Here is a 12,799-nt window from a genome sequence, read left to right as displayed (position 1 = left end):
TGTTAGCATCCTGGAGCTAACAGAAAATTTCACTGTCAAATTAGACTTACTAATAATTTCAAGGATATAAATAACCAAAAGCTCAGGCAAGTCAGAAAGAAAGCTAGTTCATTCTATATGGCTATCTTGGTGTTTCCTTTCTGCGTAAGACACTTTCTCTGGCCAGTGATAGATGATGTCTTTTAGTGAGATTTGTGGCTGATCTCACATAGTAAGAGAAGGGTTGCCCATTCCCATTTTATATTTAGATTAGTTAAGGCCTTATATGCCATTTCTCCCTTGGCCATGCCTTATAAATCCATAGATTCCAGGGACAATCTTGCTAAGAGAATTCCACAGATAAGGACTCACCTGATAGCACATATCCTTAGCCTAAAGAAGTCAGTTATCAGCATGTTTACAGAAATATTAAGACTGGGACACCTGTCTTTTTTTCTTTCCTGGAGTATGTTCCCTTGGTAATCAGAGAGAAACAAATTTCAGCCAGCAGCTTTAATAAGGAGCAAGAATTCCCTCTACAGAATACCTTAACAATGACCATACTGCTTCATAAGTCTTTTACCAATTCAGTTACTCTTTTCCCCTTGTTTATCCACAGTTATTTGAACTTTTAAAATAATGTGCTGAATTAAGAATTTAACTTGAGTGTATAATTTTTCTAAGGCCAAATACATTGCCTTCTCCGGCCAATTGGTTTCCATAAGTGTTATATCTGTTGGGAGATTTAATTCAACTTCCCTAAATATTTTCTTATCCTGGGAAATTATTGTTTACATAAATCTTCCTTTTTGTTTAATTGTATAAATAAATTTACAAATTCTTTGTTATACCATATAGCTGTAGAAGAGAGATTAAAGTAACATTTGACACATCGTGTATTTGTTAATATTATGGGATCATTCTGTTCTCAATAGAAATGTCTTCTCCTATACCACATTCCCCTTTATAAGGGTGGTGACTAGAGTCCATTGTTCAGTAAATTCTGGGCCCCATTTGGTTTATTCCAGGTGTTATGGTACAGGTTTTTACAGATGTCATGTAACATTTACCCGTGCTAGGTAAGACATAGGTTGCTTTGGTATCCAAACCTCCATACCTGCTGAGTGCAAGAACCCAGGTAGCTAGCTCAGGAATCTGATTAAGGCATCTGCCTTAGCATTCCAGTCTCCTTTCTGAGCTGGGAACTGGATTTTTTTGTGAACATCCACACGATCCACTTTAATTCTTCTTAATTCCCACAGGGGTTTTCTTAATTGAGTGCCACGTAAGGATATTCCTCCATTGCCTAACGATCTAGGACCCATTTGTGGTTGACTACAACCCAGAGTCTATGAATATCCAAATGCTCCTCTGAGATCAGAAGCCTAATTCTCCGGCTGCTAAACTGGCAGCTCTCAACTCTGCCAAATTTGCAGACTTGCCTCCCCTCAAGGTTATTTATATCAGTAAGGCACATAGCTGCCAATTTCCAAACAGTAATGTGGTCCTCAAGGCAGGAACTCCCATTAGTGAACCAGGCAGCTGCTTCTTGGCTGGGAAAGAATCACAGGACTTGGACCACTGAGCACTGTGGGGAAGGGAGATCCTTGGAGGGCTCTCTCACTGGCTCTGTTAGCAACTTGCTCTCATATTCAGTACACTTCCCCTGAACTTCCCACCTTGTGTATTCTTCCACGTAGCATTTCCTCCTGGTCAGTGAGATTTGCTGTGCTGCCTTTTCTCTGTTCAATGTCTCTCTGGTGTCATTCAAGGCAGGATTGATATCCAGCCTCAAAATTATTTGATACCCTTCTGTGGTGGTAGGAGCCGGGTGGCCATTTGACCAATACCCAGAAACAAACTAGCATCTGTCTTTCAAATGGGCTCATTAAGAGCAGCTGCCTCAGTAATTTTTCAAGTCCAAACCCAAGAGGTCTTTGCTGAGTAGCCCTGTTTAATTTCTCCCAAAGGCTTCACATCTGCATATATTCTAGGAGGTGAATATTATATAATCTGAGAAGTTGGATCACGAGGTCATAGTTGGGCTCCCTGTGCCACCATCCTCCGCAAATCTTTTTTTTATGCTTACCACCCCACCTAAAATAAAATTTATTTTTGATGACTTTGTGACAGGAGCTAACAGTATTCTAACAGGAACAATGTGATTTTGCCAAAACTCAAATAGTCCTAGCTGTGCTCTTCTTGCTTGTTGAAAGTGTCTGTTAGAGACAGTAACTTACTCCCCACAGTTTGAGGAATGTCTCAGGTTACTCCAGGAATTTCTTATGTTGGGCTGGACTTGAATTTTAGCTGGATTTATCAGCCATCCTCTATTTGTCATAAAGGTGACTATGGTTCTTAATTCTTCTTGACCTTTTTCCTCTGAGGAGTCAATTAACATAATAGCATCAATGTAGTGCGTTAACTTGTTCTTTATGGTTCTTTAGTACAAGTCCTGACTCACTAGATTATGGTAATATGTCAGGGAATTTACTGTATTGCTCTGGCTCTGGCAATACCGTAAATTTACACTGATTTCCATTCCATAAAAATGCAAACTGTGTCTAGCTAGAGTGTGAATTTAGGATTGATAAGAAGGCATTACGTTAGATATTAGGTTAGATGCATAATGGCATCCCAGGCCCCTTTGGCCTGTTGCACTTCTTACATAGTTTTCACCATATTAGGTGTAACTGAAGCAATCAGAGGAACCACCTTGTTTCATCCTTGACAGTCTGTTGCCTACCTTCAGGAACCTTATGCCTTATATAGTAGCTAGGACTGTTAAAAAGGGGGTCAATGGGAATCAAAACTCCCGTCTTAACCTTTTCCTTAATTTGAACAGTGATCTATTGTTGCCCTCCTGGAATTCTGTATTGCTTAGTATTAATGACTGCGGAGAATTTAGGCAATTCCAAAGGTTCTCATTTAGCACGGCTAATTAAAACTGGGTGAGGGGTAGACTTAGACAATATCCCCTGTGAAAAGGGCAGAGGCAACAGGCCTTGTGTTTTCAGCTACAGGACTTAACACCAAAGGGGGCTATATTTTAGTCAATAAACATCTCCATTTTATATTCAGATTTTTACATTTCTTATGTGACATTTTCCAGGGACATATGCCCCACAAATCCAAATCTAGGATTTTATTTTAATCATAAGCAATCTTAAGCCAACCAAATATATCCTGCCAAAAGCATTCCATTGACAAGGAATATCTTGCTAGCAAATATCATTATTTCACCAGATTTGTCATAATCTGGTTTACAAGGAGATTTGACTGGGTCACTTTCTTTTTACCTAGGCCATCCCCATAGAAAAGAAGGAAATAGATTGCTGTTCTGCTGCTTAACTATTTACTTCATAAAGACTTGTATTTTTGCCAGAATATCTTTGGACTATAATCCTAGGAATAGTATTTTCTGAGTCAAAGGTCAAACACATATGCCATATACAATTTTGCTAGAAAGTACAGAATCATGTGCCATAGAGAAATTTGCATTTCCACCTTTAAAGTATGATAGTTCCTGTTATGAGACAGCTTCTCTACCAGAGTATGTTATCATGCTTTCAAGATTTAGCTATTCTGAGAGGTAAGAAATGTTATCTCAGATGATTTGCTCTTATGTTGTTATAATCTTTTTGGACATCATCTTGCTTATATATCAGAATTTGACAACATTGATTGTTCCCTCCTGGATATCCCTCACTTATCTTGGGAATGTCACTTTCTCAGTTCTCCTCCTAATTTTTCTTGGCTTGTTCCTTCTCTTTTCAGACTTTAACAATGGAATTTGCCAAGGCTCAATCTTCAGACCTTTTCTTTTTATATATTTTCTCCTTTGGTCACTTCAGTCAGTATCATGATTTAAAATACATTATATGTGCTAATGATTCCCAAAGGTATATCTTCATCCTCCTAATGTGTGCATGAATGTATACAGCTCTTCATATTGCCACTAAGTTGTCAAATGAGCATCTCATATTTGCATGTCTAAAACTAAACTCTTTTTAGCCACCATACCTGATACTCCCCAAATTTGTCTTATCTTAAATGGCAAGTCTTTCTGCAGTTCAGGATGAAAAGTTATCATTTGACCCAAATCCAATTCATTGACAAATCTAATCATCTCCTCTTTTGAAATATATCCAGAATCTCACCACTTCTTTTTTTTTTTTTTAATTGAGGTACAGTCAATTACAATGTGTCAATTTTTGGTGTACAGCACAACGTCCCAGTCATGCATATACATACATATATTCATTTTCATATTCACCACTTCTTAACACCTTCATTACTACCACTGTAGCCCAAACCACTATCATCTTTCCTGGATTGTTGCAATTTTGCAACCCTGAATTATTACTGTAGTCTTTGAAAAGAACGAGTCTCCCTGCTGTTCCCCTTGCCCTGCTCCCTTGTATCCTCACCCCATACCTGTTCTCTAAACAGAAGGCAGGTTCTACTTTTTAAAAACAATATAATTTGGGTAAAATTTACAAAAAATAAAATGTATAATTTGATTACTTTAAAACATCTCCTGTGCCTGTCTGTAGCCAATCCCTGCTCCCACCCTCATATGCAAGCAACAACTAGTTTATTTTCTTTCCGTACAGTTTTGCCTTTCCTAGAACTTTCATATAATTATAATTATATACTGTAGTTCCAATCTTTTCTGTCTGGGGTCTGTCACTGGCACAATGTTTTTGAAATATATCTGTGTTGTTGCATGTCCGTAGTTTGTTCCTTTTTATTGCTCAGAAATATTCCATTGTATGGATATACTGTAATTTCTTTATTGATTCACCTATTGGTAGACATTTGAGTTGCTTCCAGATGCTGGCTATTTTGCATAAAGGTGCTATGAACATTTGTATATGAGTATTTTTGCAAACATGTTATTAATTCTCTTTGGTAAATATCTGAGAGCGAAATTACTGGATCATGTGGTAACTATATGTTGTCCTTCTAAGAAAATGATAAATTATTTGCAAAGTGGCTTTACCATTTTATAGTACTAACAATACATGACAATTTTAGTTGTTTCACATTTTCACCAACCTTGGTATTGTCAGTCTTTTAAATTTTAAACCTTCAAGTATGGGTAGGCTGGTTTCTCAAGTGTGATTTTAAATTTTATTTCTTGGCTGACCAATAATTTTGATTTGTGTTTTCATGTGCTTACTGGCCATTCATGTATTTTATTTTGTGAAGTGTCTATTCAAATATTTTGCCAATTTTTGTTTGTCTTTTTATAATTCAGCTGTTTTGAAAAATATATTCTGGATACGAGTCCTTAGACAAATATATGTATTGCAAATAATTTCTCCCAGTCTATGGCTTGGCTTGCCTTTTCATTTTCTTAAACATATCTTTCAAAGAGTAAATGCTTTGTAACTTTTACTCTTCGAATTCACAATATAATATACAACTAGAATACATTATTTTACTCTTCTATCCATAAAACATTGTTTTTATTTTTGCTTCTATTAGTCAATTATATTTTATAAATTTTTTAAAAATAGAGAATAGTAAGTTTTTTTGTATCTACTCACACACTTACCACTTCTAGCACTGTTCACTCTTTTGAATTTTAAAGGTGTTTTTTCCCCCTCTCTGGCATCATTTTCTTCTGCTTCAAGAACTTCCTCTAATATTTACTAGAGTATAGGTCTGCTGAGATGAATTCTCATAGAATTTCTTTTCTGAGAAGTCTTTATCTTACTTTAATTTTTGAAAGATAGTTTCACTGGTCATGGAATTCTCAGTTGACTTTTACTTTCAGTGTTACAAAGATACGACCGCACTTCCTTCTTATTTATGCATATTCTAATACAGTGTGCTATATTCTTTTTTCCTTTGTTTGTAATCTTTTTTTAATTTGCTCACTCACTTTTGTGATTTTCCTCTTATCACAGGGTTTTGGCAATGTGTTTATGATGTGCCATGGTACGGATTTCTTGGTATTTATGTTAACTGGGGTTTTGTTAGCTTCTTGGATCTCTGAGTTGTAGTTTTAATAAAACTTGGAAAACTTTTAGCCATTAATTTTAAAAAATACTTTTTTCTGTTCTATTTTCTCCTCAGTCAAGCCTGCTTAATTTAGTTACATAGGTCATTGAGATTCCAGTCATTTCTTTTCCAGTCTTTTCTTCTCTGTGCCTTATTTAAGAGTGTCTTCACATCCACTGAACCTTCCTTTGCGGTGTCTAGTCTGCTGTCAATCCCATCAGGTTAAATTTTCATTCTGGATATTATAATAGTTACCTATTGATGAATATAAAATTACTCCCCAAATTAGCATCTTAAAACATTATTTATTATCTCTTAATTCCTATGGGTTAGGAATTTGGGAATGGCTTAACTGGGTGGTTCTGACTCCAGGTCTCCCATGAGATTATAGTCAAGCTCTTTATAGGGTCTGCAGTCTCATCAGAAGGCTTGACTAGGGGATGATGTGCTTTCAAGCTCACTCAACTGGCTGTTGACACCCAGTTCCATACCACATGAACCTCTCCACAGGGTTGCCTTGTGACATGGCTGCTGACTTCCTCCACAGCAAGCAATCTTGGAGAGCAAGAGAGCAAATGTGCACGCCCAAGACAGAATGCAGTCCTTTTATAGCCTACTGTCAGAAGTGACATCCCATTACTACCATTTTGATCCTTTTGAAACTTTAAAAATCTCTCCTTGTGCTAAGTTCTAGAAATTGCTTTCAGGCCAACAGCCACAGTAGTTACAGGCTCACTTTGTTTCCCTTTTCTTGTACTGCTTGTTGTCTAATATCTGACAGTGGTGGTTTCATGTAATTTATTCAGTTTTTCTATTTGTTTATGGCAGGACCCATAGCAAGTCCCATAGGAGTTACCACATTCATGGGTAGAAACAGACTTTCAGGTACTGTTAGGTCATGCCACACCTGTGCTCAGCAATACGAAAGGCTTGCCATCTCAATCATTTATTTCTCAGACCTCATGTGTAATTAGTCTTCCTCTCATAGTCTCCATTCCAGCTTCATCAACTCCACTGTTATCCAAATATGATTAGCACTGTCTTGCTGCAAGATCTTTGTTCTCACTAGTAATGCTATCTAAAACACACATTTCCCTGGATGTCTGTGGGACTAGTTTCCTCATCTGAATTTAAACGTCTGCTTAACACACAGGCTTTCTCTGACTGTGTCATATAAAATAGCAACTTCTTGCTCATTCTTTATTTTGCTTACTCTGATTTACTTTTGTTTTAGCACTTATTGCCACCTAGCATATTAAACATATTTTAATGTATGTATATTCCCCTCATTCAAGTATGACCTCCAAGTGAGATATTCCTCAGGATCATGCCTGACAAAGTAGGAACTTGACATATTTCTTGAATAATTGAACATGTAGCAGATAGAAACTTTGCTTTTATAACAGGGGTAAAGAAATATTACATTTCATTATTTATCTAAAACAGATAATCTATTCCCAGACCACACGTACCTTGTTGACAGGATACTCTGTATCAATCATGTTTCAAGTGTCTTTTCACTTTTCCTGGGATGCTTTAAGAATTCTGGGAGTCTTGCTTAGTGCAAAATATTTTTGGAAGGAAGGGTCCTCTCTTCTTTCATCTACACTGGTTACCATTATTAATTTTATAGTACAAACCACAATATTCCCTTGATCTCATGACTCCACTGCTTCTTGTCCAAGTTTGGACACAGAAATCTTTTATTCTCTTTGTGGTCATTCTCCTCAAATTTCCATCCCACCCAGTCAAAGGCTCTGTCACATCCCAGGGCTCTGCATAGGAGTGAGGCATGAGTTCTTTACCTCCATACAAAATCTTTTAATTCCCTAAATCTCTCTCTATAGTTCTCATTCAGAAAACTCTCCAAGCACTCCCTTTTTTACAAATTGAACACTTCAGTGCCTCTGAGCCTAGTCTTACCTATCTTTCCATACACACACACACACACAACTGGATGTGTTGATTGAATTCTAGGTTCCTGGTAACTTCTGCTTTAGGCCCTGCAGTGCAAGAGTGAAGAAGTTCAAAACTGTATCATATAGCCTGACCATATTTTGGTTAGTGGGGAAGGAAATTACCACATTTTTTTTTTCAGTTTTCTCTCACAGAGTGGACAAATCTAAATTAGTGTCCAATAGAGTAATTTGCCCAAACATGAGTGAATTAAATCGTTTTTCTTAGAACATGCCCACATCCCATCCAACCTTCAATGTTCTTGTTCTGTTGCTAGTAAACTCTCTTCCCCCAAATTTTGTAAGCTTTATTTCTGTATATCTTTCTTACTGCATTTTATCATTTTTGCATTTTGATTTATCTATTCAGTTATCTCTCAACTAAACTGTGAGCTTCTTGGGAACGTGATTAGTGCCTAATTTGCTTTTTCCCCACTGCAGTATAAGCTAAATGCTTTGTTTCAATAGGCCCTAGAAATAATTTTGAATAAATGAAAATAATTTAATTAATGATGATCTGTTTCCTAATGAAGATTTTAGTGCAATAGCTACAACAAATATCATAATAAGGCTAAAGGCTGATTGTAAGTTAAGAGTTGCTGAAAATACTTCCCCTAGACTTACACAAATAATGAGAAGATAAACGGAGAGTTTCCCTCCATTAATAACACTTTCATAATGTTTTAAAAGAACAAACAATATTAAGAGAAGTAAGCATTGCTTATATTGACTATATAGTGGCCCTCTCAGAGTTAAGCTGTGTGATATTAGTCTTGCCACCTTGTTCTGACCATATATTTGCCACACTGATCTGATATCATTACCAATAAATGGACACAACCAAGGACAGTAAACATTATCAATCATAAACTTTCTAGTAAATAATGAAACTTAATGCCTTAACCTTGCTGAGATATATTAAGATATAAATAATGTTCAAAATGTATTTTTGTTTTAAATTTTTTAAAATGAAGGCAGTCTTGATCCTAATTCTTATTGCCGCATGCTGTTGAGTCCCTGCATGCTGCTCTTTACCAAACAGGTAGTTGACTCAATTATTTAATTTTTTAACATTTTTCAATTCTGCAGGGATGTGACCATTTGTTAGAGAGGGTGGTAATTCTTCCTGTCCTATAAAAACTTTGTTTGAGTGTTTTTTTTCTTTTTTACCATGTGTTTACAATAAAATTGGTGCAGTAAAATTTCTAATAGGTATTACAGAAAATGGAATATATTGGTTATACTAGTAAATATTTCTAATTACTAGAGTTTCAGATAAAGTTTTATCGTGAAAGAATTACATTTAAGTGGTTGTGAAGTTGGAGTAAACTTTTTCTGGAGCATGTGCAGAAAATTCTAGAAGAATTTTATTTCAAAAGATGAGAAAGAAAGCTGGATGCCAGAGGCCCTTTTGCTAGTCAATAATTAGAATAGGTTAGAACTGTTGAATAATGTTCAGCATCAAATCTTGTATTCCATGGGACATGTAGATTGGTATGTGTAAATCAGAGAGGTTTGATGTTGTGTAAAAAAAAATTCTACACTAAAGTCCCATAGTTTGAGTCAGAACTGGAGCATATTTGTTACTCTAGATTTTATTTAAAACTGTATATAGACTCAGGAAGAAAAAGCAAGTATGTGACATGGAAAGAAAGACCTTTTATCTAGAAGCCTAAAATAATTTAAAGTTATCTTGTATTTTTTGGGAATATTGGGAGTCCTTCAGAAATATTTTCCAAGTTAAAAGTGATCAACTAATAATTTCAAGTTGGCTTCAGAAGAGTAAACAAGAGTGAATGGGCTTTATAGCTCAGATGTATTTGTGTGCAAATTATGACAATTCCTTCTGTATATCTTCCTCTTTAAGTACATAGTATAAAGCTGCAAATCATGAATAGGCATTTAGTATTGAATGTATTCTATCCAAATATGAAAATATGTCTCTGTTTTCTAAGTTTTTATAAAAAATGTTACCATATTATAGCCTCCCTCCAACTCAGATTCACATAGGACAAAAAAATCAATTGGGTGCTTTGAAATGACCTGTTTTTCTTTCTCTGAGCTCATGGCTTCATATAAACATAGGTTGCAAGACTTTCAGAAATGCATGAGTACTTCAATTCTTCAGGGATTAGAAGTTTTTAATAATTATTTTACCTTCTTTTTGTTCTTTAACAGATGTTTTCTTTTTATTATTCATCTGTCCCTTTTGTTTTAAATTATGTATTTTTAAATTTCCTGTACTAATCTTGAGCTTTTCAGCTAAGATTTTCTAAAAAACTCCAAAAAAAGCAAGACAAAAATATTAACATATATTTAATTGTAATTGTTTATTGGATATTCAAGCACTTGGAGGCAACTTTGAAAATTGTTTACAAAAATCTCCATGCCTATTTACAAAAGTAATCAATGATAAGGAAGTATTTGCACCAGAGGGAACATTGTTAATTTTGTTTTACAAGCACATATAAACAAATGTTATATACCACACTATATGCAGGATACTGTACAAAAAATTCTTAGTATATACTAAGTATCCCATAAATGATAATATTTCATATTTATTGAACACCTACTACTTGCCAAGTAGTTTATAAGCATTTTCTCATAGTTCCTCATAAAAACCTTATCAGGTGAGTGTTATCATCCCTATTTTATAGATGAGGAAACTGAGGTTCAAAGAAGTTACATAATTTGACCAAGGTCAAAGAACTGATAAACATAATGAATAAAATATTAATGCCTGTGACTATGTATACAGTTTGCCTGAAATTCACTTCTCAGGAACTGAATTTGTTCATTGTGAAACAAAATTTTAAATACCAAGATCTCTAGTTTTAGTAAAATTATATTATAATACCATAAGAGAGATCCACACATTTCAGCTGCTTATAATCTGGAAACACATGATTGTGAAGTAAATGTAATGATGAGTACCAGGCTAGGTTCCACCACAGGTTCCAGGAGTCCTACTGGGCCACCGGATTCCATCCCTATCCTGGCTATTGCTGGTATCATATAGCAACAATTGTTTGTGTCAATTTAATTATTCGGGGTGAGGCTTCAGATCTTGTGGCTTTTTGGGATATTCCAGTTAATTGGCACCCTTTCCTTGGCCTAATCCAGGGAGACTGGCCACAAGAATACTGCAGAAACCACCTTCTGCCTGTTGTTTTCCCAGATAGCTTTGCCCTATGATCTCATCTTCTTTGCTTCACACCTTCTCTGTGTCATCACTGTATTTCTCCTCCTTCTCTCCCACATATAGCAGAACATAAAACTTTAGCCTGCTTTCATTTGAGCAGGGAGGATGGCTAGGGAGAGGAGAAAACCCAGCAGCCAATCCTTACTCAATCCTATACTCAAATTTGCTTTGGGGGTTGAAGGTGTTAAGACAGGATTTTTCAGTTCTTGAAAATTAGGAAACAAACAAAAAGTCTTCTTTTAATACAAAATCTTGAATTTTAAATAATCATGGCATTCACTAATACTTTTATTTTCCTTTATGTAGTCTTAATATATTTTTGATTTAATATATTGACCACCTTTCATTTATATTACCATTACACATTGTTAGCTGGCTCACTTGAATAGGGGAAGGGGAAAAGCTTGTTGTCTTGGAGAATGTTTTTGCCATTTCTGTGTAACCCATATTTAACTTCTAGAACATTAATTATATTTGCAGCGAGGCGAACAGAAAGTGTTAGAAGGGCAGTCAAACTTCATGTATTAGGGATTAGCTGGTGGCCTTTGAGAGTGCAGAGAATGCACAATTATGTTGTGTATTGCATGTTACTTTTCATTAATGCCTTTGAAGCAGCCCTAACGATGCTGAACAGATGATTGTATCTCCTTTAAACTTTTCCTCTTTTCCCCCTCCAATTAACCCCATGCTTCAAGTCACAAAGTATTTCACTGCCTATTATTGCAAAAGCATTTTAACTAGTAATTCCAATGGGACAGGTCACTTTTAGTGGCTCTCAATTGTACTTCTTGAAACTTATAATAGCACCGTAGCCCTGTGGTAATAGCTGATGAAATAATGGAATTCTAAATAGTTATCCAGCAATTTGATCCAGAAATATAATTATATATACAAAAACAAATCCATTTCAATTTAATGCAGGGTAGTTGGTATATACTTTTATATACACTTTTATATATGTTGCAGAAGTCTTTGTTAAAACATATAAATACATTCATGAATGTAAGTAAATTTAACAGTTATCCCAGCTGAACCCTGACAATTTGCTAGAATTATTTTTTTATAATTAATATATACTCATAACTTAAAGCTTGGATGTTGGACTCTCACCATCAAGTAATTCCTGAAATGGCGCTTAGAACCATTTGCTCACAGTATTTTTCTAGGACATTGTTTCTTACTGCTTTTTGCCACTAGATGGAAGAAGCAGGTTAACAAAATGATATTTTTGGTGCTTTATTCAACTCTACCCAGAAACAACCACAAGACTGTGTTTAAAATAATGACAGTCTCAGCATTCTTTTATTTATATATTTTTACTGCCATATTTCTTTTCATATAAATACTGGATGTACAAATTATATTTATTTCTGTATTTTTTATGGGGATTAATTTTCTTATCATTATTTTAAAGGACTGAAATTTTCAAAAGTAACCAAGAAAGAGAACAACTGCCAGCTGGAAGAGGAGAGGTAAGAATTATATAAAAATATTGGTAACAGGTACGTTGCAGAGTGATTTTTCACGTGTTATTATGCAATAAATAACAAGCCTCATTCGTTTAATTATTCTTTTGTGCCACAAGTGCTTGCTGAGCAGTTGGCACCTTGAAGATACTAGACTAGATGAGAAGCACACAAGGGATGAC

The 12,799-nt window shown here is 35.3% G+C and overlaps 1 protein-coding gene across 1 annotated transcript in view; it reads left to right on the top strand.

The window, feature by feature from the left end:
• LOC105070491 (UPF0462 protein C4orf33 homolog) overlaps positions 1-12,799 on the top strand; it is a 47,573-nt gene that overhangs the window by 3,173 nt on the left and 31,601 nt on the right. The window contains exon 2 of the mRNA XM_045518014.2: positions 12,566-12,623. Coding sequence (XP_045373970.1) covers positions 12,566-12,623 — 58 coding nt within the window. The remainder of the gene's footprint in view (positions 1-12,565; positions 12,624-12,799) is intronic.

The sequence above is a fragment of the Camelus bactrianus genome, chromosome 2 (assembly GCF_048773025.1).
Source record: "Camelus bactrianus isolate YW-2024 breed Bactrian camel chromosome 2, ASM4877302v1, whole genome shotgun sequence".
NCBI classification, from domain to species: Eukaryota; Metazoa; Chordata; class Mammalia; order Artiodactyla; family Camelidae; genus Camelus; species Camelus bactrianus.
The sequence above is the reverse complement of the archived record's forward strand: the minus strand, read 5'-3'. Positions and strand labels throughout refer to the sequence as shown.